Genomic DNA, 27,667 nt, shown 5'->3' with positions numbered 1-27,667 from the left:
TGGAAGCAATCTTGCTCAGGATGTTGATAAAAGAACACTGAGTCACTGAATCGGCCACAAATCCGCGGCATAAACCCGTAAACCCTGCATAAACTCTACATATAAAACCAACACATTGGTTGTGATTGATCATGCAAAATATCCACTCTAACTTTCTTTGCAAACAGTTCAAGGATTACTTTTATACTAATAAGATACTTTAAAGCATGGTCAGACTCCATAGGGACGCTAAGCATACAAAACGCAAAGAAAAGAAGGGTCGTGGTTCTGTGTTGCCGATTAAGACTTGCAAATATTTGGCAAATAATTGTTCAGGAATTATTTGTTCAACTCGGCATCAACTTTGTGAGATGTTTTTCCATTATCCATCCGCCTTGAACAACAGACAAGTGCTCTTAGTTTGCAATTCTGTTGGTCGACCTATGAGAAGTAGGTAAAAGCAAGGACCAGAAGGTACGAAAGTCAACTGGCTCTCTGAGCTCATTGCTCTTTCGTGTGGAAACTGGAAACCGTTCTGAACTGATTTACATCTGTTGGCGTTTTGCGTCTGGACTATTATCCACTTTAATGAATGATGTCGAACCCCACCTTCGGCTGAAGTCTGCATGGAAGGATAACATTGCAAAAAAATAACAATTTACTTTTGTTATGAATAGTTTTTGACAGCATCAATACATCAAAACACTAAATCAAGCCCCTCCGGCTGTGTTTCACCGTGGCCACTCAACATGTTGACGGGGAAAGCTGGGATTGTTATGAGTATAATTGTCAGAGCGTGGGTTTGAGTTGTGATTAGTGCCCACTATTTGACGCACTCCGTATAGGCTCATGTTGTCTTGAAGGCAGCACATTATTATTTTCCCGAGCGTATGATTGAGTTGATTAAGGAAATCAAAAACTGCTCAGTGGACCTTGATCAGAAACAAAGCGTAGAGTTGACGGATGTGACGTTTTATTGACGTTGCTGTTGTATCAAGTGAGGCGTTGCCACTTTGACCGAATTTGGAAACGGCCATTGACTGCTGCCACCTCCCACTAGTTTGTTAACTTTCAATCAACTGGAAACCTAACGCATGAGTTAGGACTTTCAATTGAAGTTCGTCAACTTTGTGTGACCGGTCTTTAATAGTATGGACATCCCTGTTCGCGGGACCATGGCGAATATATTCAATTTGAGTGGCCTCTTTGGGGAAGCTGAAGCGAAAGTGACGACCACATCAAATCAAGACCAGAGTGTTGCAGTAGCTTCCAATAATGGTAATGTACATGCCGACACTTCCACTGCCCTGAACCATAGACGTGAAAGCCTGAACACACCGGATGTTTTGGTCACAGAAGTGGACGGAGACGAGGATGAAAATAGTACCATTATGGCTGCCGGTGAGAACACTCTAAATAAAAGGACTTCAACAACGTGGGACCACGAATCATGGAGCAGTTATGCCCTTCACGAAAACTTGTCTCAATTGATGACCAATGAAGATGGGGAATCGTCATGTGGAGACTCGACAAACTCAGATCTTGTCATTGGGTCATCTACTGACGATTCGTACCCGAAACTTCTTGGACGTAGCTTCATGAGACTTTTTAGCAGCGACACTCTCTTTGGAGAAGATAGTGGAGTTAGGGCGGGGGTCTCTACACGCAGGTCAAAATCGTTGGACATGCTGCTAGATGAAAAGGTTTACGAGGAGTTAAACATCACGCCAGAACCTGAGGTGAGATTTTTTGTTTGTTTTTAAATGAGTGATTAATTGATTTCATGAGATGTCATGCTGACGACTTCGGCCGGTGATCATGCTTTGGCATGGCCGGAACGCCGAAAACCGACCCTGGCATAATGAGCCAGCGGCCAAGCCCTTGTCAGATGCAATTGTGCCCACCATGCAATACTGTCCGCTCCGGACACTTTTGCATATGCAATCGTGTCCGGGGCTATGCAAAAACCGTCCGGCGGACGTACAACGACCGTACATTTGTATGTGCGCGCGTAAAGCGAGCGTGCATGCACTGAACCTACGTATATGCATTTATGAACATTCACGTATTTTATGATCGCAGCGAATACCCAACAACGGCCGATATTTCCCATGTCATTCGTGGCATCCTTCGACCAAGGGCGTTTAGTTTACTGCAAGGACGGTTTTGCACGGGCGGACACAACTGCATATGCAAATGTGTCCGGGCGGACACTCAGGGCAGACACGATTGCATATGCAAAACCGTCCGGCGGACAATATTGCATAATATGCAATAATGTCCTCCGGACAATATTGCATAGAGGACATTATTGCATGGGACACCGTCACAGGGACGAAGGAAGGTCAATTTACTTTTTCGGATGCGGCCTCTCCACATCACATTATTTCGCATGCCTGGATAGTGAGGGAAAACGTGTACACGTAGTTTCGTACTGGCTGGGTACACGGTACAGGTTCCATACAGTGCCACCCAAAGGGACCAATTGAAACTCTGTTTTAATAGTCTGTCATTGAGACTTGCAGGCGCCGCAAATTTGTATTGCTTCATGGGCATGGGTACTTTTGCTTACGAATTATTTGTACCTGCTGTACTGAAAAATTATCCCCTGCTGAAATAATAATAATCCTTATCCCGTTGCAATAATAATAATCCTTATCCCGTTGCCAAGTTGTGGTTGTTCCGATCATAAAAGTAGACTACTAAAGTACTAATACTATACCTCCATATATTCCGATGAGCCATGGGTGACTGTGTCACAATATACCACAAGACGGTGCAGACGTGTCCCGCCCCCAAACGTGAACTTGGTGTGTCTCCCTCAGCGGTAAAATAGGGAGAGTCCAACAAAGTTGTTGAATGTCTGGTACCCAGACTAACGTTAAACTGCTAGGTTTGGTTTGCAGGTATAATCGTCGATTCGTCAGGTCCCTTTCTTTTTAGTGAACTTAAAAACAAAGTTGCTGGAAGACGTGACATACGGGACAAAGTTTCGCTCTTTAAATCACAGTTAAGCTGGGCTTGTCAATGTTATTTCCTCGCACGGGACATATCCATGGTGTTCAGCAGCATACCGGGTGCAGTTTGGACATGTTTTTAAACATGTTTTGAGGACATTTGACTCGGGCTACTTTGTTGTCCACTGTTTCGTTTGGTGAACTTCGCCGAGCCGAGAGACGTGACACCGGCATTATTTCGCTGCTGAGCTGAGAGACCGACGGACGGCATGCTTTCATTCCAGATTCAGATTCTGATTTGACTTGATTGTTTTGCTCGCTCTCGTTTGCCACTTGTTGTTGGTTTTCAGCGGTTCGAGTCTGATAAAAATGCCAAGTATATGGGTAAGTGAAAAAAAAAAAAAAAAAGGAAAACAGTTTTCGTATGCTGCCATCACTTTTTCATTCATTTTGGATTATGAAATAAAATAAAATAATATCTTAATTTACCCAAGATGCAATTGTATTCCTTTTTGTAAAAATTACAAACAAATAAAGTGTACCATCAGTGAAGAGGAAATACATGAAGTTCCATTTCACTGCTTAAATGTTTACACTTACAATGCACACAAGTTCTAGTTCTAATTAGTTACGGGCCTACCTGACTGAGTGATTGTTTGTTGTGTTTTCATGTTTCATTCATTCATAATCATATTAATTATTTAATATTATTAGCCTTCGAGGTACTAGGGTCGAAACGCGGATAGTTTAACTATTTTTTGCTATTAAATATAATTTAAATTTAAGTGAAACTGTGTGTCTTTTTGGACACCTTCATGTACATGTAGCAGTTTTAATTTTTGACACCCTGCTGTATCCGTTATTTATGTATGTTTTGTAAGTGAACAGTTTGAGCACCCAGTTTTTAAATTTCCTTCAAATTATTTTGGGCATCAGTCCCTTTCTCCAAATCATTGGCAAAAACCTTGATTTTCCAGTTTCATGTCAAAATGCATCAAAGGAATTTGTGACTTGGCACTTACACACAAGTTTACAGCCTACATGTACTGTCTAATAGTCATAAAATAACACTCACTCGGTGCATGCATGCAGAATTTTTGGGTAGTGAGCAGTGCTATGAAACTGGGAAGAAAGCATTTTCCATGGTCCTCTGATTGGTCCTCCAGCCTTATTGTGTACCTTATAATGTAGCCAAAATGCTTACAATGTGAACTTCCTTACTTAATTGTGTGAGGTTTGCGGCAGCACCATGTGTAAATCTCTTTTGAGTATTAAAGTGTTGGTTCTGAAAAGAACCAGTGGATGACAACTCAACTTCCCATGTATAATAAGGGTGTCCCATTTATATTCCTGCATAATTCATTATGCTAAATCTTTACTTAGTAGGGCCTATTGTCTCTAGTTTGATTTATTAAACCCATTGTTAGTTACAATGTACATCTTTTTTCTGGCTGGAAACACATGAACAAACGTGTACGTTTTCCAGTTGACTTATCTCACTCTGTCGTTTTATTTGATGGCAACCAGCAAAATCTTGCTCTGTTTGCCTTGAACAAATATTGTAAGCTGCTTATTACCCAGTAAGCTGTGTAAAGCTGTGCTGTTAACTTTGAATAAAGTTTCTGTACCAATCCAGACTGTAGCTATTAATATACAAAAATAATCTATTTGCGATCACTGCTTGGGGAAAAGGGCAACTTGTATATTAAAGGGAAGGTACACGTTTGGTAATTACTCAAAACAAATATTAACTTCAAAATGACTTGGTAACGAGCATTGGAGAGCAGTTGATAGTATAAAACATTGTGGGAATCGACTCCCTCTGAAGTAACGTAGTTTTTGAGAAAGAGGTACATGTATTTTCTCACTAAAATAATAAAAGACTTCTAGCTAGAAGTCTTTTATTCCTATCTGAAAGCACACAAATTCGTCTATAACAAAGGTATTTTTGTTTCAACATTTTCTCGCAAATTCGATGGCCGATTGAGCCCAAATTTTCACAGGCTTGTTATTTTATGCTTATGTTGGGATACATACATTAAGTGAGAAGACTGGTCTTTGACAATTACCAAACGTGTTTAAAAATAGTTTTTGGCAAACCATTGATAAATAAATCTGATGAATAAATTTATATAATGAATAAATTTTGACCCTCACATTTCAGAGAAGACAACTTTGAAAATGTTTAGTTTATCCGAGTTATCAGAGATTTTGTGCATGCTCGTTTTAAAGAGAATCCTTGACACATGTTTCACTTACACTAAATGTTCATTGAAAACCAAGGATAACATTAAACTAACTATTCTAAAAACCTTAATGTGCCCTTTAACTTGTAATGTATGTACTGTGTACAAGGTGTAAGATAACAAAGACAAGAACAACTTTATGAGTGTCCTGCCCACAGATTACACAAAAGATATGATTTTCATGCAGATTTCTGCTTACATAGGAAACAAATTAACATTGTAAGTGGCATTTTGAAGTGAAATTTCACGTGCAGTTTTATTCATCTGAATTGTATGCACTGCATCTAAGTACACATGTGATGAATACACCTTCAAAATTTGGATTTAGTGGAGTATGACATCCTGTAAATTAGTGTGGATGTGGGCAAGTCTGTTCTTGCAATATGTACGTGTACACATTCACCCTTGATTCTCAGTCATGTACCTTAGTGTACAGTATGTGTTTGGAAAAGTTGTACACTCTGTAGATCTTTGAGGTGTTTCTTTTCTTGTGAAGGAAAACATAATGTGATTTTGCTTTTGGAGACAACATTCTGGATTGATTTGGACTGTTGCAGGACCATCAAGATGTCCATTTGGGTAGGTTTAATTAGTTGTTGTAAATGTTTTATAATTAATGGGATGGTAATTAGCCTATGACATAATGTTCAGAGGAAATTGTTCAATCAGCTCATTCAATACACAGTCCAAACATAAAAGAAAATTATAGTTTGAAACCGTTACCTGTGAACATTTTAAATGAACAATTTGATACACTGTACCAAAGAAAAATCTACGGCAGGATTCCAATGAAACAACTTGCAGGATCCCATTAGATTAAGCCGATCTGTGTATCATCTGCCCTTACTCTATGGTCAGGTAACAAGTTGCCATGATATTTCAATGCAGCCTGATAATTCATATTCCAACAACATTTATTTCAATGCATATAGTCGAGTAGGAACAGCCCCAACAGTTTTTTGAAAAGTAATACGAATCAAAAGACAATTTCTAAAAAATTCTCAACAAGTTTAAAACTAAAAAATGGGATCCTGCTGGGACTTTGTTATCCCAGCAGAATCCCAGGTTCATTTTCTTTGGGGTACGGCGTACCTGTGTACCGTACGCAGGTGCTCGTTTCAGAAATTCAGACCAATTTGCAATAATTTTGTGAGGAGAGTGACCACCGCTCAGAAAATGCTCATAAATGCTACACCCTGCTTCGACAGACAGGGACACGATGAAACATTCTCTCGTTTTGTAACTAGTTATGGGTTTTCAATTTTCTTTTAAACAGTCTCTTTATGTCCCGTAGCTACATGTAGAAGGAATGAAAGAAAACTGAAAGCAGGCAATCCCTGCTGTGCTTGGGTGCATTTTTTACAGTCTGACTAAATCCCCACTCCTGCTCCCCTAAAGTTTATTGTAATTATCAGCAAAGCAAACATTCCGTAAAACCGCAAGATTTTTTTTCCTGTTCCTAATAAACAAGTTATTGTGACCACAGCATACAAATAAAAGCCATGACCTTTGTGGGTCTTCATGCAGAAAGATCTTTTATTTCATAATCCGGACTGCGTTCCATTCACTACAGATGTAAGTTGTTTACATTCGGTTCTCACAGGAAGAAATAAATTTACCTGCGTGTAAGGGCTACGTGGGAAGCACGATTTACATGCTTTGCTGATTGGCTAATGACATGGGCTTGGAAACTTTGACACGTTAAAAATAGCCCTGTTTAAAGTTTCCCTTGTTATAGTTTATTTTTCTTTTGTAAAAATAAGTTCAGTTTGAAGAGTGCAGGACTTTGTAGTGAAAACAGTCAAAAGTGCAAGCAATTGTGTGGAGGTACAGTTGGAAGAAATGTACATTTTTGAAAGTTTTGATTCTATCAAATCCTTTCGTTTTTAGTAAGCCGTATACAACCACCTCGCTAGTAGACATTTTCCTGTGGTTTCCTTCTCAAATTGTACCCCGCTTGAATCGTTGTACTGGTCCCACCATCATGACCACAGCGCCCTGTCTTTCCAGTACTGAGCACTGCTTTGAGTCCAGTGGTATCACAACCTGACCATTCTTGGATGTTGTCTACCCAGCCAGCGCTTACAACCAACTTGTGAATATTTTATCATACTAGATGGTTACATAATGTAATTACATTTTAGGACAAATAACGAACAACAGTTTTTGTTGTGCTGTTGTCATCATCTCGCTGTTGAAATGTATCTACTGTCTTTTGAGACTGCTCACTGTGAACTTCAAATGTGTCTTCAGTGATTCTTGAGGTTTTATGCTAATTTTTCAACAGCTGTAATTAGTACTCTGAATGATTGGTACTGTTGAACTTTCTGATCAGTGAACAGAAACTTAATGATAACCTTTTTGACACTACTAAAATGGACATTCTCTTCTCTAAGGCATCCTCAGGCGTACGGATTATGGTAAGAAGCACTCTTGAGTGTTCTTTGGTCTCATTACAAGAAATGTATAACCAATCAGGGGTGAATTTCACCAATAAGAGTTAAGACCAGTGTTATCTCCTGGAGTCTTACGACTAGCCTTAATTTTTTAATGTCTCCTAGGACTAGTCCTAAGTTAGGACTAGTTCTAAGTTCTTTGTGAAGTAGACCGCTGTAAGTAATGTTCACATATTGTATAGCATTTTCTTGGAGATTTGGAGAGTACAACAAAGTGTCTGTTTGATGTTAATAAGTTTAAAAGTTTTTTTTTTAACTTGTCAAAAATGGTATTGATGTAGTAAGTGGTAGATGAATAATAAATTGTTTTTTGTTTAATGTGTGTTTTTTAGGTAAAAAGAATGGAGGGGAGCTGTACAAAACCGAGCTTGAAACCTGAGGTAAGTTTGGGGTGCAGTACCAGGCCTGTTACTTAATAATAGTAATAATATTGAAGTCTTATATAGCGCACGTATCTACCAAACAAGGTACTCAAGGCGCTGAGTATATACAAACTTTCAGAAAGATAGGTTATTGCAGTGATGGATTCTGAGACCCAATTATGTAGCACTTATAAGGGTTTACAAGGTGCTATGGCGCATTAAGCAGCCACAACCAGGAACACCGGGGCTGCCCCCTTCTCTTTTCGATAAGTGCACTGGGTTCTTTTACATGCAATACACAACACATGGGACCAACGGCTTTACGTCCCATCCGAAGGACGAAGCAATGGTAAAGTGTCGTGCTTAAGGACACAAGTGTCACGGCTGGGGATTCACAAAGGTAATCACCTCCGAGCACTTGGTCATTGCCTTGGTGCCCCTTGAATTTTTTTTCCTCATAGAGGTGCCCTTATGAAAGAATTAAGAAAGCATAAAATTATTAAAATCCTCTTTTGTGTTTGAAAATTGTATTTATGTTTCCGCTTGTATTACATTTATTTACCCATGGTATTTATCCAATGACTGGTTTCTACTGGGCCATGTAGGGAAATTTTTACCACTTCTACAATGTATTCCATTTATGTACATAGTCCAAACAAAATGTGTTTCATGGTTTGGCCTGAAAAGAAGGTACATGTAGGTAGGGAAATCATTTTGTTTTGTTTGTTAACTTATTTTCTTCAGTTCATGCATTTTGGAATTTCTTGTATTCATATCTGAACTCAACTGACCTTAAATTAACCTTGTTCTATTTAATGAGTTGTGAGACTTCAAAGGAAACCTAAATTTAGTATATTTTGATTGTGACAATTTATGCCCATGGCAATACTGGAGGGGTCAAATTTCCAGCAATTCATTTGTCCGAGGTGGCTTTAACTCTGTTGTGTAGGAAATGTTGACCTTTCTCAATAGGTCAGTGCTATGTTTAAAAATTACAGACATATTATTTTACCAGTTTTCAATTTGAGAAGGATCTTGTGTTTTTGTTCAGAGTTCTCATTCCGTTGTTGTACACTTGTTGCACTTACCTGTATGAACCCAGACTGATGAAACTTAGGGCTACTGGGTGAAGATTCTGACAGTCATAGTATGTAGTAGGCTCAGTAGTGCAAGTTACATCGTGACATTAATGTAAACAACAGAACCGAAACTTACTACTCACAAAATTTCAAAACAAAATACAGATTTAAATAAATATCTGTAATAATATGCAAGTTCTATTAATTTTGGTTTTTACCCATACACTAATGTGTGTGTTAGAACTGTATAATCAGTACTTTCCTGAGTCCTGTGAACAAATATCACAGGCACATTACTTGGATGGGATTCGAACCCACGACCGTTGCAATTCTAGAGCAGTGTCTTACCAACTAGATTACTAAGATTGCCTGGTAGCTAGAGGCAGTTCGAATCAACTTACCAGATATTTTTGGATGTTTCACATTTTTTTTTTCAACAAAAATTAGTGTTAATAACCCATAATATTATCAATGTCTAGGCCTATTGTGTAGGAAAAATGCTTATTTTAATGCTCGCTTACAAAAACAGGTGGCAAATTTGGCGGCTATATATCCAGGAAGGTTCGAGTACTGTAAACACAACATTTATTTTGTGGCATTATAGTAAATCCAATTTAAACAATCGCATTAAAATAAATGGGTGAGGAGTATGTTGCTCAGCAACAAAGGCCACCCAATCTAAAGTTGTACTGCTGCTGGTTGGCACACCCCTCAAAAATTGGCTTATCTACAAAAAGTAAAACAATGTACATACATACAAAATATTCACTGATTTTCAGTTATACATGATTAGGTATTAAAGTTTTCAAGGAAAGATGAAATGGATTTTGTTCAAACATTTTAATAAACACTCCGCATTTCAGTCAAACTTGTTTAATACTACCTTTTGAGTAACTCATTACTGAATCAATTGATTATTTCTCTATTAGTTTGTAAAACTCTACACCAAGTTATTGAGGACGTATCTTCATCCTCTTGGCCGAATGAATGCAGTGGACATTAACCCCCTTCATCTGGTCACCCAGTTACAGAAGGTACAGTATGTCTGCTCATGTCATGGTCAAGTGGTCTAGCAAGTTCCGGGCCAAATTTCATAAAACCTGTAAGCACAAAAACTTAATAAAGCACAAAAACTTACTAAGCAAAGACAAGTATTGCAAAAGGTTACTAGCCAAAATTATATCAAGTTTACATTGTTGTGACTGGTTCCCCACTCAATTTTTGCTAAGCAAAGAAATTTGTCAAGCAGTTTTTTCTGCGAGACAGCTTTATGCAATTTGGCCCTGATGGCCGAGTCATGAGAGGTTGGGTACGAATCCTGGTCTGGGATGTTTTCTGGGGCCAGACACTAAACTGTATTTGGGTAACTGTGAGGTTGAGATGGCTGATGTAAATGGGTAGCAATTTGTGCGTCCATTCGGCTGCTGGTGTTGCGTACTCAAAAGGAGTTGAGATGCTTTGAGATGCTTTTAGGAATGCAACTAATTAACAGGGTTAGAAATACTATAAGGCGATTTTGATACACTTTGGGGTTGTCTTTTTCAAGTCATCAGTGCTCACTGAAAAACACAAGTTTATCTGGTTCCTACTTGACATTATTTTGTAATAACTACAGTTTTGGAAACTGGTTTATTTTTATTTATTGTAGGTTTTTAATGTCCCTAAAGATGTCCATGTAGAAATGATGAAAGAGGAACTGTGCAATAAGGTAAGGGGATTGTTCTTGAAAATAAAGTACGTGATAAAGTAAGTTTGTAAAAACAAACAATTATAGTTAACAAATTGATTAGTTTATTATAAAGTGCGCACCAGTACAATCCTGAGAAATATTTCTTTGTGAACTATTCATGAAGGGACCATCCAGCCACGCTTAGTACAAAAATGCATTGTACAAAATATTTATTTATTTTTCTCTGTCTGTCTTTCAGTCTCCTTCATGTATGCTGAAGATCACTGTGATAGAGGCTAAGGGAATTCTTAGTATGGATGCAAATGGTAAGATATGGACTATACATTGTAGAGCTGACACTGTGACAGTGTGAGACTTTGGCGCATTACATGACAGCAGACATAACACAAAATTGTCTATTGCACAGATCACAGAACTTGTAATTTGTTAGTATGCTGCCACCTACATGTACATGTAGTGTTCCCAAAATTGAGGTTCTCTCCATCACTGGGCAAACAACTAAAGCCATCATATCAAAGCCTGTGAATAATGCCAGATACATTGTACAAGCCTTCAAAACACACATTTTGGTTTGCAGTGTGATAAACACTAACCACTCATATTCATGAAATATATTTTTTCCCAACAGCATTTTACAAGAAGTCAGTGTTTTTGGTTACAGATACTTGGGTCTGGAATGTCATCTTTGATAGGGAGGGGACAAAATACGTTTGCAAAGGGTACAAACACTTAAAAATCTTGTTGAGTCTTTGGAATTATATGCCAGCTTTTTAATTCCCACAGGTATGAGCGACCCCTACTGTCTCCTGACTGTTTGCAAAGCAGCCAAGTCCCCCTCCCAAGACAGACAGCCCCTGGCTCACTGGAACTCCCTCCCTGATGACCCCTCCACCACACCTACCCTTCCCCTCTCTGATCGCACCCCACGACGCCACTCTGACCAGAGGCGAAGTTTTAGGAAAGTTAGTCGGAAGAGATCAGAGGACATTCAGTCCAACCGCAAATCAGATACTCTCTCTGTATTGTCCGTGGGTAAAGTACACAAGCGTAAAAACTCTGCGGATATGAGTGTCGCTGCTTCGCCCAAGAGCCCCCAGCATAGTGTGTCTGTAGAGGCGGAGTCCGTCTTCAAGACAAGATGTCAGAAAGCGACACTTCATCCGGTCTGGAATGAAACATTTGACATGTAAGTTTTGATTGATTTCTTCTCCTTCTTTTAAAGTATTTATCAGGGTGTATATTGTGTTGAGGGTTAATGCATAGTTCAAGAATCCTACGGTGACAGTAGATTAAATAATTAAGAAAGCAGGAAAAGTTCTTTCAGAAATGTGCAGAATCAGTTCTTGTCGGAATTGAATTCATCTCCACAGGGGTAGATAAATAGAAGGACAAGGTCTTTCAGAACTCAGTTGAATTAGTTTCTGTCAGAACCAAAGCCTAATCCACAGCAGTAGATATAAATACTAGGAAAGTTTATGTTAGACAAGTTAATATCAAAACTGAATTGTACTTCTTGTGCAATACACTGTAATTCCAATACAAATTCAGTTTCTTTGCCTTACCCTATGATCTAGTTGCACATTTTTATACTTTACTTGTATTATTTCTTCCCCACCCCCTGTGCACAGTCCGTTATCCTCGGTCCATGGTACAGAGTTGAGACTCACCATGTGGGATATGGATGAGGAGACTAATCTGTGGCAAGCCTGTAAAAGTCTCGACTCCGATCACAAAATGGCTGGTTTTAAAAGGTAAGGACTCACATTTTGTGTTTTCCAAATTGTTGGTAATATGTTCCCCAATTCAAGTTGTTTGTTGTTGTCAAGAGCCATTGTATTGTTACCTTCTGTTACCAGGACATTGTGTGACAGGTAGAAGGGCAGAGAACCTTACAAGCACATGAAGTGAACTCATGTATTGTACAGTACACATGTATTAGTTTTGTGCACAATTGTACAACCTTAATAGAACCCATGGAGTTTCACGGTTTAAAAATGAAGAGTAAACTTGCTTGGGTTGCCACCAAGATAATCTAATCAGGAGTGGTTAAACCTATCATTTAAATGCATATTTTATTGCGTACAGTCTCTTCCGTCACATCAAACATGGCATCAACAAAAACACAGACGACTTCCTTGGTCAAGTCATCATCTCACTGGACGACATCCCAGCTGCAAAGCGAATCGATAACTGGTACACATTAATTGTCAACCCAAAAGGTTCTGGGCCAAGCACAGGTGGAAAATGCCACTTGAGGATGCAGTTTGTTTCTGAAGAGGTGAGGGAATAAAGACTTTTTCAGAGAAAGGTTAAGTTTCTTTACTGGTGACCAGTTATGAATTCTAGTAGTTATGGCTGATAACCTGTTTATGCTCAGTTTTGCCCTTTATGGTCATTGTCAATAGTACTTGTGTTGCTAAATGAGATACTTGACCATAATTGCCTTGCCCTCTAATGGGATATAAAGCAGTAAGTGTTGTAGGTTTCAAGACCACTGGCCTCAAGACCAATTTGCAGGTCTCAGTCTTGGTACCTCGTGATCTTAGTCTCAGTCTTGGAGACTTCTGGTCTTTAATATTTGACTGGTCTCGCTTTATGAAGGTGTGTTTTTGCCATTCAGAAAGACACTGCTCTTGTTTTATTTCAGGATGTTTCAAAGAAGGACAATTCAACAAGTCTGAATTATTATCATCAGTTAGCTTCAGCTGTCTACAGACATGAAGGCCAAACATACATCACGGTAGGACATTCAGAAAAAACCTCATTTCAGACAAACAAGCTCTAACATTCTGCGAACTTCAAATTAGTATCTTTATTTCCAATGTAGTCCATTGAAATACTAACACTTGTTTGTACTGTGTTCTTTCTAAATGTTGGTGTTTAGGATGGGAAGGGTCCATGGGACGCCAAGCTGACTGAAATGAGCCGACACTTGTTAAACCGCTTTGCCATCCAGAGTGGTATCTCTAAGCTATCACAGACACTTATGTAAGAAAACCTTTACTCTTTTTAGCTGTAGAGAATACATAACTTTACATGCAGAATACTTCTTTTTCCTATAAGGCGGCCCTTACATAGCAAAACAGCCTAACTCGAAAAAATGACGTTTTGAGAAGCAAGTACAGAGATATGCTGTGTTGTCATAAAACTGGATGAAAGTGTGAAAAGAAGCCAAGATAAGACATGTTATAATCACCTCCATACGTAATGCCTTTTTTAACTTTTAAATGGAAAAAATTCCTTCAATTTATGCGGGAATTATCTTATAACCCAACATTTTGACTGTAACCAGGCCAAAGTTCATAGAAACTTTACCAGAACATCATTGTGCACTAGATGGCTTATTAGCAATGGCACTCAATTACACCTTTATTGGTAATAGAATTTGTAATTTCTTACTCACTCTTCAGCAACCTCTCCTCACTGTTGGAGTTCCACCAGCATCAGAATTCCTCGTCTTTCCACGTGGGTCGTCTGTCCCTCCATAAGCTCTCCCTGACGGACACTATGGGGAAAGATGAAGTGGACTCGGCATCAGTAAGCAGCCTTCCTGAATCTACAGAGAATATCCCTAAGGTTGGGGAAGAGAAGGGTGAAAAAGACATCAATAAGAAACCTGCAGAGGAAAAGGCAAGTCTAAAGAACACTTTTTTCAGAAGAGAATATAGAAATTTTAAAGTGTCATTATATAAGTTAACATGTATTGCTCACTGAAACATGACTACGTGACCAATTTGTATGATGGTAGTAATGATTGAAATTTTACTATTCAGATGGGATGTAAAGCCTGTGTCAGTGTAGTAGGTCTCAAGACTGTTGGCCTCGTGAGCGATTTTGTTGGTCTCGGTCTCGATACCTTGCAGTCTTAGTGTCTGCCTTGGACCAGCGTCTACTTACATGTACCGTGATGGAGATGTGCTTTTGCCATACATTGTGCTACTATTTAATGAAAGAAATCTGCAGTAAATATTTGCCGTCATTTTGTGTTCCTTTTCATGTGATTTAAACAAAATTATTTTCTTGGCTTTGGCTTAAGGTGAAGGAGGAAGCTGATGCTGCATTGATGGATCGAGCTTTAAGGGAGGCCATGTTCCACATCCATGCAGAAATGATCAATGAAACTACATTCTCTATTTACACCAACGATGTCAAGGAAGTCACAGAAATCTTTGAGGAGAACCCACTCTTTCTGTCCTATGAGGTACATTTTCAAGTCATAATTTGTGCAAATTTTATTTAACAAAAACAAAAGCACATCATATTAAAGGGTTGGCACAACATTGGTAGATTCAAAACATAAAATGATAAATAATTACGCATTTTCACATAACTGGCAAGGTTTATGATGATGGGCATGTGGGAAACTTGCCTTGAAATGTGTTTTCTTGAAATTCTGTAGTTTTTGAGAAAAATTGGTAAAATAATCAGGCCAGTATTTTTATTTAAAAAACTTGATGTTCAAAAACTGAACATATTATTATAGTCCCCTCCCATATGTTTTTCTTCTTCACTATTTTAATGAGACTCCCAATCGAAAAAAAAACCCCTGAGTTTTCACAGTGTTTAATGTATTGTCCTCATAAAGTGCGGATACACGGTCTAAACAGTACTTTAATTAAAAACGAGATACAAATACTAGGAAACTTATCATTTATGTTTTCCTCAATGCTTATACCATGCAGGAAGGAGGATGACGTCATTAACAAATGGACAGGTGATACATTTCTTGGGTGCAAACATATCTGTTTTTATTAACCTTGCACTATTTTCCAATTTGCATGTAATTTACATATGATTTACAAATTGCTTGCATGATGTACTCATTCCTTGTTTCTTCCAAATAATTTTGAATAATTATAGTTTCTTTCCAAACTTCCTTTGTGGCTGGTACCCTGCACGTCACTAGACTTTAAACAGCACTCTCTCAGTTCAATATATTGGACCAGACTAGTCTATGTCCACCTTCTCTGTTGTATTTGATGTTGAAAAAAAAAATGATGGATCAAAGGGGTGATAACCTGTTATGGAAATTTTTAGCCAAAGGTTATGTCTGGTGTAGCAAAATGACATCTCACCTTCCCTCCCCAACACCCCCCCCCCCCTGACAATAATACTGATAATATCTCACTTTTGCTTAATTTTTCATGTGTGAATTAATATTCGTATTTAATATTAAATTTTTGCTGTTATTATTTACATCTAACCACTGGTCATTTTGATCGCTATGAAAAATGCAATAGCTTTTTCTTCTTCTTTTAAGAAATGTTCTGCATGTCATTGAACCAAAGTATATTTTGCTCATGATGTTATATGAATGTGTACTTAACATTTGTTTTGTATTAACTTTTGTTAATAATATTGTTTGTTTACATTTGCAACCAGGTTTTGGTTGAAAATACACTGATCTTGATTGCTGCATTTAAAATTGTTAAAATTCTCTCAACTTGAGCAATGTTGTCTATGTTTACATAATATACACCTTTCCTAAGATAAACCAAGTTTCATGTTATTTTCCATGAATTTTTAAAGAATTATCAACCATTACTTTACAATATCAACCATTTTTTAGAGATTCTGCTGACCTTACAGATAAGAATGTTTTCTCAAATCTAAAGCAGCAATGTTTGGTTTTGATCCCTACAGCTAGGGGCAGCTGAGTCTTCTATATCGGCGTACATTGATTTCTGCATGCAACCCATCAGTGACTGCCCAGCACTCTTTCCTCCATCCAACGTTCAGGTCCTGGATATCCTGAAATCAAAATGCAGGTAAAAGCTTGCCTTCTTTTCCTTTAGGTTATTCTTCTAAGTTGAGTGGGCATTATATTGTTACATCTTTCAGTATCATTACCATTGGTCGTGTTTACTCAATGCTTGTATTGTACTGCTACATTTTCGTCCAAATGATTCTGTCTTTTCTTATCGTGAGTACAGAAATAAATGTTGCATTGAATTGAATTTAATATGAGCCATTCTTACTCAATATGTCACAGTGCTTTTACTCATATTTTTAACAAACATTTTTGAGAATGTTTTTGTGGAGAGGAGATATTTTATAGATGTTTAATTTATAGAGATTAAGAGTCTAAAATAATACTGAAATTGATTGTTACAGAATGTTTCAAGGCATCTAAGTACATGTATATTGATATCAAGGATGTGGTGTTGTTTCTTGACTTTTATTGCATTTCACTGATTTGGGTGTGGGCGTCACATTTATTATTATTTATGCCATTTTTATCATTATGACCTGAATCTCAGATTAAGCAATGTGTCAAGTCTTCTACAAATGAAAGTTTGGAAGGATCGTAACTCTCTACCCCATCGGCAAGTTCGTGAACTCATGGAAGATACCATCGCATCAGATACCAGGAGATGGCTCAGTAACATGTTGGATAGCTTACCCCAACCAGAGGGATCACTGGTAGGTTCCATTAGACAAATCTAATTTGAAAATTCAGTTGGTTGTTTGATAATTTTTAGAAGGGGTAGGTTCCATTAGACAAATCTAGTTTTGAAAACCAGTTTGTTGTTTCATAATTTTTAGAAGGGCAGGCCTAACTTACACAAAGTTGCTAAGAATAATTATCTATTAAGTAAACATAAGCAGGGTTTTTTGTTGCTGTATTTGATCTGTATGTCATTTTGAGAAGTGGAGTCAAACAACTTTTTAATGATAAAAACACTGACTGCAAATATATTTGGGTCCTATTTGGGTCATGTTTTGTGAAAACATTGGCAGGTCACAAATAATGTGTTTCATTTGTTTGGGTTACAATAGAAACCAGCAGATTTAGTGAGACTGCTAGAAAGACTTGGTGATGTCATGGGTGACATGATGGCCCTACTTAGACCAACCAAGGACTACCAGAACATGTTCAAGAGGTGAGTGTCTTCATTATCAAGAATTCTGCATCCCGGTTCTTACACCGTTTGTTGTATATGTACATAAAAGCTTGAATTGTGTAACTGAGTTTTTCTTGTAACACCCTTCCTTTCTTGCTTCCAAATGCATATATCTGACTAATAGCCTTTTTGACATAAAATGGACACATCAAGAGGTACTATTACGTTTGGTTTATGTATTAACCTTTTTTTTGTATGCCCTTTTATGTGTATTTTTATGGGTATTTGTAATGCTTTTATTGCTGTTTGCATGTTTGTATATTTATATTTTTGATTATATAGTTTGATTAGTGCTTATTCTGATTTTATTGTAAATAAATATCATCAAACCAGACAGTGAATTCACATTGTGTCCACTATAGGTATGTCAAACGAATAGGTAAATAAAGCAAAAAGTTGCTTCAGAAATCACAGACTAAAACTTGAACCTTTCCAATTAGTATTGGATTTGAAAATAAGATTGCTTACTTCTGTTCGAACCCCAAAGATACACAGTGGACTATAACATGATAGTAGCCCAACAGATGGATGCCCAGATATGCAGCAGTCTTCAGGATGTCCTGACGCAGCTGAATCAGTATCAGGTCCGTTACCAGAAGTTCCCAGAGAACATCGCGGAGTCCAGCAAAGCAAGCCTCAAACTCTACATGACTGTCAAGAAGATGCACTCTGTCCTGAAGGCAAATAATCACACCTGGTAAAAAAAAAATGTCAACATATTAACTTTTCAATAAACTCACTAACAAATGAAAAAAAAACACATCAAAATTGGTTGTCCTCCGTTTTGTTTTGGTGTTAAGTTAAAACAAGAGAATCGCTGGGTTTGCTTCAATTGCAAACTTTTTTGTAGAAATAAGAAACACTGATTTTGGAAGTTCCCAAAATTTGGTTTCCTCAACCATGACACTTTTTAAAGGGACAAATTTCTCTGTAGAGTTTGAACTGGTATAATCAGAAAACTCTCAGATTCATACCAATATGTTTTTGTTTTTTTGGTTTGCCTTTGCTTGTAGTCTGTTTAAGTAAACTTTACTTATCATTGTACTACTCTTCCTATCTCAACAGTGAGGGACTAAACATCAATAATTACCACACATGGTTTCAAGAGGCGCTCATCTTTTGGCTTGTCACCTTTAAGTACGAGACATTTGACCGTGTCCGAAGGGCACTGGCCATGGACAAGGATGTGGTGTTGGTCCACAGCGTAGTGAAGTACTCAAACTCGGCCGTCGATGCTCAGTCCTGCTTTGCCAAGGTAAAACAGCTTCCAGTTTCCAATTAACTGTTTTTATGTTACAAACCATTGAAATCATTGAAGGATTGTTTAGGGTGGTGCTACTGTAAGTAGATCTATCTGTGAATCAGTACATGCATTCACCGCCTGATGTTGCAGGCCGACATAGTGCTTCTACCATTCAAAAACACACGGATGACATTGAATGGTCAGACAGTAGGAGGGTTAACACAAATTCTTATCACTTTGAATGGTTACAGTATTGGGAGTTTCCAAACTAATAATGACCACTGTTTGTTTTACTTTTTTACAGGTGACTGAGGAATGGCACAAGATTGGATTTGAAGGAGTTGACAGTCGCTGTATGGCTGTAACCAAAATCACAGATGTGAGTAAACGATTTCATTTAAAACAAAGTTTAAAACATGTTGCTCTGTCAATTTCTCTTGCTACTGTTCCATAAAATGCTTTTCATTTACTCTTGCCAACTTGAATTTGTGTTGTCTTTTTATTAATATTTTGTTATTTGTGCCTGCAAGTATTTGTTGTCATCATTTTATGAGCATTTTGTTATATATGCCTGCCACTGTGTTTTTAAAAGATATGCAGGCCACTTTGCATTTTAAAGTCATGCCTGTAGTTATGCCTGCCATGATTTCTTGTTGTTCTGTAATATGTAATGTTTTGCCTGCCAACTTTACTGTATATTACTATGTCCGTTTTTTATAATTATTGTGTCTAAATTTGTAACTCCTGTCAATTCATGATCACCATTCTTATTCTGTCATTTTGTTAAACCCTGTTTTTAAAACCTTGGTTAATGTTCATGAAGTTTGCAAGTTTACAGCAAGTAAGCTTTTCAGTGTTTGTTATTTTGTTAGCTTATCTGTGAGGGTGCTAAACTTTACGCGAGCTCAATTCACAAGATTCTGGAAAAGAATGGTTTCTATCGCAGCAACAGCGGACATTTTGACATCAAAGAAAAGGTAAGGGAGTTTTTCTTCTTCTTTTTTCTGTGATGCGATGCAATTTATTTAAATAAATAGTTAACGACCTGGCGTTTCGACCGTAGCAGAGTCTTCCTCGAAAGCTAAAAGCAGGATAGTAACTTATTTCCTATCCGTTTCTGCTACTCTCTCGCAGTTGTGCATTACGCTAAACAACATCGAGCACGTCCGGGCTTATCTAGACAACCTCCCAACTCTCTTAGACTGGGAGGAGACGGTCAACAGCCTCGCTGCCCTCCACGATAACCCCACGGCGGGCAAGCTGACTCTCAGCACCCTGCAGAGGATGACCAATACGGCCAGTAGGGATACTATTAATATGTCTGGCCTGTTGGAGCGGCGCATTGCCGATAAAATGAGCCAGGAGGTCATGACTGACCTGGGGAAGGTGGTCAACTGTAAAGGAGATGCTGCTGCTAAAGATGAGGTAATTATAATAAGACATTTATTATTTTGTTACATTTTTTTCAGTACCATTGTCATTGATCATGTTTACTCTTTGCTTTTAATGAGCCAGGAGGTCATGGTATGTTTTTTCCCGTTTAAATTTCAAATTTTCTTGTTTAATCTTTATTGTTTTTTTATTCCCCTGTAATAACCTTGCATTTCAGCTTACAGCTGCGAATTTGTCTAATAAAATATGAATATGAATATGAGTATGTATATAATGTGTACTACTGATGCATTTGTCCTAACGATTCTTTCTTGTGAGTACGCAAATAAATGTTTTATTGAATGGAATTGAATTGAATTTAATTGATTTAAACATGTAATGATGTTTTATATTTACTTCAGGTGCCACATGTGCAAGTCGTAATGTTTTATGTGGAAACAGCAGTGGATAAAACATTTTAATACAAACTAATTATACACAAAATGTGTATAATGTGTGTATGTTTTTTTTTTTTTTTTTTTTTTTTTTTTCTTCTTTGTGAAATTGATTCATTTTGTTCATTTTTTTTCATTATTATAGTAGGGCCCAATATTTTAACATAAAATATGTCTTAGCAAATTAGTAGTAGCAATAGGCCTAGCATTGTAGTATTGGTAGAATCGTTGCCAGTAATCTTTCCTCACTAATTATTGTTTTCCTCAATAAATATTTTGTTCTGTTCAGCAAGTATCTTTGATTAGCATTTCCTTGATATTGGTAAAGAAGTGAATTTAACCCTCCACAATTGATATCAATTAAATGCCCGTCTTCTCACTCACAGCAACTTGACAACTTCTTCTCGTACATCGACCAAAATCTTGAGACGCTTTACAAGCAGCTGATGGCTCAGATCTTTCCTCGAATCGTTGAGGAGGTCTGGAACTCGCTCCTTAGAGGAATCGTTGCTGTCATGCATGTAGGAAAGCAACCTCAGTACTACAAAGACTTGCTGGAGGTGGGTAGTAAATTAGGTGTTCGGAACACCTCATGTTTTTGTTAGTTTTTGTTCGCTTAACACTTCTTCTCAGCGACCCGATGCACCCTTTCCAAGCTCATATAAACTTGAAACTTCACATATAGTTTGATATGTGTTAGAAGATGAAATCGCTTCAGTTGCGTCATGATGACGTCATCAGGTGTCAATTACAAGGTTTATAAACAATAATATTTGTATTAAATCAACGATAAGATACCTAAAGCTTTTTGAAAATTTGAGGTGGAGATTCTCTTTTATAAAAATTATGGTGTGCTTTCCATTAAACAATTTAGAGCTTGGAAGCAATAGAGAGCTATTTCAAGCGACCTGGTCTGGCATTAGACTCCTCCAAGATCCAAGGCCAACAGTACAAGTACCTGATTAGTCAGCTGGAGCTGAACTCATTAGGTACTCAAGATCTGTTGCTTAGATACTATAAGGACCTTGCTTTGGACATGGCCACACCCTTGGAGTACTTCGGCCATCTTGGCGTTAGGCTGGCCTGCAAGGAAGAGGTGAATGGAGAGAAGACGTTTGTTGTAAAAGGCAAGTTTTTCCTCTCTTTTTTCATATCTTCCTATTTAAGTTCTGATTGATAATAAAGTAAAGAGTTTTGTTATCATCATACAAACAAATAGACTGTTTTAAGTTGTAGTTAAAGTTACTGTTGTTTGAAACATAAAAATACACATATAATTGTTTTTTCTGTGTTATATATGACTCTCTCTATCTTCATGTATTTGCACTTCACTGCTTATATCACACTTGTAATATATACCTGTTCATGTTTGGTGTGTTGTCATTCAGCCTTAGAGAAAGACTCTGCTAGGGTCAGGCCACCATTTTTTTCATTTATACCATAGGTCCTTTTGGTTTAGCAGTTTGCAACAGCTAATTCTATGTTCTCTAATATTAAAACAATTACATTCAACATTTGTCCACAGTGTGCAATGCAGTTGACCTACCTGGTCTGGATAGACATGGCAGTAGTGACCCCTTTGTGATAGTAGAGGTGTTACCTGTCGATTCAGACGTCTGTAAGACCCTCCCTCAGCAGACCAAGCCAATCCAGAGTAATCTCAATCCTGTGTTTGATGAGACATTCGAAATGTAAGTAAATTTTGCTATGACATAATATAACCGTATTTCTGCTATAACTATCATTGCCAAGTGGTCAAAGGAGTGCCAGACTCGAGTTCTGGCAACAAAGTCTTTGAGGTGTGGGTCAGATTTTCAGTCATGTCACCTGTGTGTTCTTGATGAGACATTTGAAATATAAGTCTTTTTTTTGCCTTGGCATAATACAACTGTATTTGTTAGAACTACAGCTATCATTGCCAAATGGTCTAGAGCAGACTTGAGTTATGGCGACAAAAGTCATTTAGGTGAGGGTTAGGTTCTCAGTCATGCCACCCATGTGTCCTTTATAATTGAGCAAGACACTTAAATATAATGGGTTCTTATCACTTAAGTGGGAACCTTTGAGAGCAGAGATGGTTCTTGTTTCACAAGCTGCAGGCTTGAGCAAAGCATCAGGTCGTCATACGAATTCCATTCGTATCCTGTTTGCAACTATCAGAATAAGTAATTAATACTGTAACAGCGATTAGGGGGTCTTCAAATTATATTTCTGTGACTTTGACAGTACATGTTTTACAGATGGAAAAATTCCTTTGGTGGACTTAATATTGTGGTAACTATAATCCTGTGTTTGTACTCTTTCTTGAACAGCCCATCCGTTCCTACAGAGCTAATTGACTCTGGAGCTGTGATGAGTTTTACAGTCATGGACTATGATGTCCTATGGAGTAATGACTTCATAGGGGAAGCCTATGTCCCATTACAACAGGCACGACCTATTAGCATGATGCAATCAGTCGACCAATGCCCTGTCATCATGGTGGCTGTAAAGCGCCCTCACACTGTAGATGGAGGCGCATTTGAGGTACCTTATTTCTTTCCGATAGTCAGTCTGCCATTTTGTTCAAATATCTGAATGCCATTCACATGAAAGGTGCATTTAAATTTACTCTAATTTAAAATACATGTCTAAACATATTCATTACTGGGTGAATCCTCAATTTTAACTGGTTTATTTTTTTCAAATTTAAATATTCTTGTGTTTTTAATACTTTATTTTGTATTTTTTAACATATATACAGATTTTGAAAAATCGTAGTAAGTGGGACAAAAATGCCCGTCAATTCTATACGAAACGTCAGAAGGCGATCGAGCACCAGAAGCCACGGACAGACAAGAAGACCAACAGAGCGCCGGTTGCCAACTCTCGCCTTGCCCCCTTCTTCAGGCAGTAAGCTGTGATAGCATCTTTTGTACACCACATTTGCTTGCTTCATTCAGCAAAAACAAAAGCACTTTCACTGCATATTAAATCGACAGTAACATCAGTTCATACTAGGGCACAAGTTCATAGAGCTGCTTAAGCAAAAAACACTTTTGCTATACCAGAATAAGGTTACATGCCATTCAACACTTATTTGCTTATCTGCAAAATTGCTTTCTGTTTTAGCAGCTCTGTTAAATTGGTCTGTGGTCCACCTGCAAATTCCAGTTGAAACATCTGAGGACCAGATAAAATAATCTCCAATCCATCCAGTTCGCTATTTCAGTGTACAAAAGCATTTCTATTCATCATGAAAAATGGACGCAGAGCTAACTTGGTCCTACGCCAAGTAACTGAAAATGTTAAGGAATACCTGACGATAGTCCATGTAATTCAACTTACAAGTTTTTATGATCATGCATATCAACTAAAAGTAAAAAAGCAAATGAAACAAAGTTTGTAAGTACTCCCGCATGGGAGCAATAAAACTTTGTCGTCATCTGGGATTTTTTCAGTTTCAGTGCTGTTATGTGCAATTCACTGCACATGTCTGCTTGACCAGCCTGGACGTTTGATCAATACATCTGTTGTTTTGGATAATGTAGACGTAAACCATGTTCATAGCACCGCCTTGCACTACCATCGACGTCAACTGCCTGTTTAAAATCATGCTGAAAATTGCTTTGTGATTACCATAGCATCTGAATGATTGTCTTTTGAGAAGGTGTATCAGAAATTGCAGCAATTCTTTTTAAATTTCCATTTGTAGATCTTTTCGAGCTCTCCGTAGTTACATACCAACATCTTTGAAGAATGAACCCCCAGATGAGGGGCCTAAATAGATGGCGTGACAAGCTCAGAGATACTTTCAAAAGTGCCCTCTTGTGGGCAGTGGTAGGCATAATTAAACATGCATCAATTTAAAGTGTCCGTTGTTAAAGGTGTCAATGAATATTCTTGTGTTAGCTTTGTATATATGAAGAGTAAAAGGTGTATCATAAACCATGTTTGGAGATTTGACATTTTAAATGGTGTACGATCTTTTGAGGTTTGTGAATACTATTTGGTTTTAGAGAGATGTATAGGTTGGTTTGATGTGGTTGAGTTGTGGTAAGATATTCAACATCACTTAAAGATATAAAGACAACTATAACATTCCTAGACAAACTATCAAGTAAAAATACACTTCAAATAAGTATAAAGATATTTTTTAAAGTTATATATATGTGTACATTTTAAGTCAAAATCAATACATGTTGTGCAAAGAATTTCTTTGGTCTTTGATCCAGAATACAAAATACTATGCTCAAGTCATCACTACAAGTGTAGTATTTCCCAGAGACAATGTTATTGCTTTTTCCTCAATAATATTACAACAAAAGATTACAGATTTACAATAGTAAAGTGAATATTTGAAGACTTTGAGACAGTAATAAGTTATTGTTTACCTCTAGAAATGAAGAAAAGCAATAATAATCTGGTTTCTTGTAAAAAATCTGAATATTTGTCAATTGAGAAAATAAAAATTGAATGCCTCCAAAGTCCTCATAAGGTATCAAGTGTGCCAATCAAAATAAGCCAAAGGTGCACATTCAAAACATTGACACAATAGTTTAATGATTTATAAAATTGTACAGGTTAAAGTTGTGTTGATGGAAACTAGTCTAGGATGGGATGGCATTATTTGTTTACATAAAAACATTGTGTACTTTTCCCTGACGCCATTGTATTTTTTCAAATTATCATTAAAGTTATTAAAAACTATTTGCGTACGTTACTATTTTTGTAGTGATATATGAGCAATGTATATCAAGTTTGAGATTCATATATATCATTCTAATTTCTTAGAAATTTATAGAATTGCCTCAATTATGAATGAATTATTAGATAATTATTTGACCATGTACAATGTTGCAACTCTCTTTTATACAGGTTTTGTAAGTGTAAACTTTCATATTAGGCCTATATTGACTTTTCTATGTAAATATTTTGATATTATTTAGTAAATATTTATTTTAAGGATTTTTTACCTATAGTTAAAGTTCATGAGTGTAAAAAATGTTGACACTATTTTCTGCAATCTGCAAATAGAAAAATAAACCAAAGTGCCCTATCTGCAACTGAAACTGACAAAATGTATTCATTGTGCTCGGAAAAGTAAGTAAGGGTGTGTACATTGTGCCATTGCATGATGACTTAACATCGCGCCGTCGTATCATGCCATATCAAACCATTGGCCATCTGGTCATCGCATATGCCCTCGAATCCTGCCCTTGCATTGTGCCATTGCGCCGTGCCATCGTGCTGTGCCAACGAGCCTTGCTGTCATATCCGTGCCATATCATACCGTTGGCAGTTGTATCATCGCGTCATGCTCTCAAATTGTGACATTGCGCCGTGCAATCGAGCTGTGCCAGCGCGCTGTGCCGTCACATCATGCCATGTACCATTGCCCAGTGTGTCATCGCGTCATGATCTGAAATCGTGCCATTGCATCGTGCCAACGTGCCGTGCCATCGTGCTGTGTCGTCACATCATGTCATATCAAACCACAGCCCATCGGGTCATCTTGTTATGCTGTCGCATCCATGCCATTGCATCGAGCTATCGAGCTATCGAGCTGTGCCATCGCACCGTGCCGTCATATTATGCTATATTATACCATTGCCCAGTGTTTTCGGGACACATGCTGTCGCAATTGCCTTCGCATCATGACTTTGCGGCGAACCGTTAAATCATATCGTCACACCACGTCGCGGCCATCATATTGGCTGTTGCTCATGGATTCATGCACGCTCATCGTTTCGTGGGTCGCCTGTCGTGTCGTGCTGTCACCCATGTTGTCGTAATGACTGTTCCCCCTTTTTCTTTCGAGTTCATCTACTCTTCAAATTTTTGTCCAGGATTGGACACAATCTCAAAGCCTTCTCGTTTGCTGCCACCAGGTCTTCATCAAGGCAGCACTGTTACTCAACGGTTGGCATCGTAGAAGGTGTGGCATGGATTGGGGGTTGATGTGCCATAATTGTATGGGTTCCATCATCGTCGGCACCACCTATTTCTTGCATCGTCGCACCTCCGTACGTAATCTAATGAGGGACTTCCATATTCTCCAGTCCTACCTATGTCCAGGGGGGGAAGCTGTGTTTCAGTTGGGAGGCGCAGCTTCACGTGATGGTGACTGCCGATGTGCCTCTTCTCCCACTGTGCAAGTCTGCCTACCTAGGGGAAACTGTCAGTAGTTCAACTGAGTGAAGATGGCTCCTCCTGTTACTGTTGACGGCTAAGAGCTGGGTCGGTTGGCATTGTGGTTCGCGGTGTCTTCGTTTAATTGTCTGATGCACTCGATACTGCTGTCTAAATGCACTGAGGGTCTCGCCTAGTCAGTTATCTTGCTGGCCAGTTTTTACTTGCACCATGTATATTTCGCACCTGATTAGCTTACGGTCCCATGGTTTCACGCGTGCGCCCAGCCACAGTGCGGTAATCTTCAAATTTTCTGAAGCAGTACTTTAAAGGAAGAAGAGGAAGACGAAGAAGAAGTACACGATGGCACGAGACAATGCACATAATTTGTCAACAGTAAATGGCTTACCTTTTCGATGTTCATTGGATACGAAGTTCACAATCCAATGTAGGCTACTATGGGGGCTTGGACGAGGAGTGAGTAGAGATGCTTCATACAGGAAAGGTGCAGTCCACTTCATCACAAGCGGTACTACCATTGAGGCTAAGAAGACGAGAAGATCGTACGAGACGTGCGGAGTGCACAATATTACTGAAAGACGGTGATTTTTTTCAACCAAATTGATGCCTTCCATTTACGATATACGAAAACCAAAGTTGTATTGATATATTTTATTGTTAATAACAACTGTAGTTTGTATTAATTTATTAGTATTTTTCGCATGAAAAATTAGTACACAAGAATTCCAGTCTCGTTTTTAATCACACGTTGAAGATACATAGGATACAAATCTCCCACCTTTTTAAACAAAA

The 27,667-nt window shown here is 38.0% G+C and overlaps 1 protein-coding gene across 2 annotated transcripts; it reads left to right on the top strand.

Moving 5' to 3' along the window:
- Positions 1-434: 434 nt before the first annotated feature.
- On the top strand, positions 435-25,803 carry LOC117290336 (protein unc-13 homolog D-like). Of its 2 annotated transcripts, none has more exons than XM_033771672.1 (26): positions 435-1,718; positions 7,971-8,018; positions 10,009-10,113; positions 10,728-10,787; positions 11,008-11,074; positions 11,553-11,955; positions 12,398-12,520; positions 12,855-13,047; positions 13,417-13,509; positions 13,654-13,757; positions 14,180-14,399; positions 14,806-14,970; positions 16,413-16,537; positions 17,030-17,192; positions 17,550-17,653; positions 18,162-18,371; positions 18,740-18,929; positions 19,222-19,296; positions 19,790-19,894; positions 20,052-20,342; positions 21,130-21,303; positions 21,618-21,870; positions 22,269-22,434; positions 23,056-23,269; positions 23,487-23,635; positions 24,438-25,803. In XM_033771672.1, the coding sequence occupies exons 1-26, from the start codon at positions 1,131-1,133 to the stop codon at positions 24,508-24,510; spliced, it is 4,461 nt and encodes a 1,486-aa protein (XP_033627563.1). In that variant the 5' UTR covers positions 435-1,130; the 3' UTR covers positions 24,511-25,803. The 2 variants fall into 2 exon arrangements, with proteins under 2 accessions (XP_033627563.1, XP_033627564.1); XM_033771673.1 differs by lacking the exon at positions 435-1,718 and adding an exon at positions 2,926-3,320.
- The last annotated feature ends 1,864 nt before the right edge of the window (positions 25,804-27,667 follow it).

Source organism: Asterias rubens, chromosome 5 (assembly GCF_902459465.1).
Source record: "Asterias rubens chromosome 5, eAstRub1.3, whole genome shotgun sequence".
Taxonomy (NCBI): domain Eukaryota; kingdom Metazoa; phylum Echinodermata; class Asteroidea; order Forcipulatida; family Asteriidae; genus Asterias; species Asterias rubens.
Note: the sequence above shows the minus strand (reverse complement) of the source record. Positions and strands in the feature narration are given on the sequence as shown.

Bases quoted from the DNA above. Each gene is read 5' to 3' on its own strand.
- LOC117290336 (XM_033771672.1), top strand. From the start codon at position 1,131: ATGGACATCCCTGTTCGCGGGACCATGGCGAATATATTCAATTTGAGT. The intron at 18,372-18,739 runs GTAAAAAAAAAA...CTATCTCAACAG, and splicing joins AAGGCAAATAATCACACCTG to TGAGGGACTAAACATCAATA. The intron at 21,871-22,268 runs GCAAGTTTTTCC...ATTTGTCCACAG, and splicing joins GAAGACGTTTGTTGTAAAAG to TGTGCAATGCAGTTGACCTA.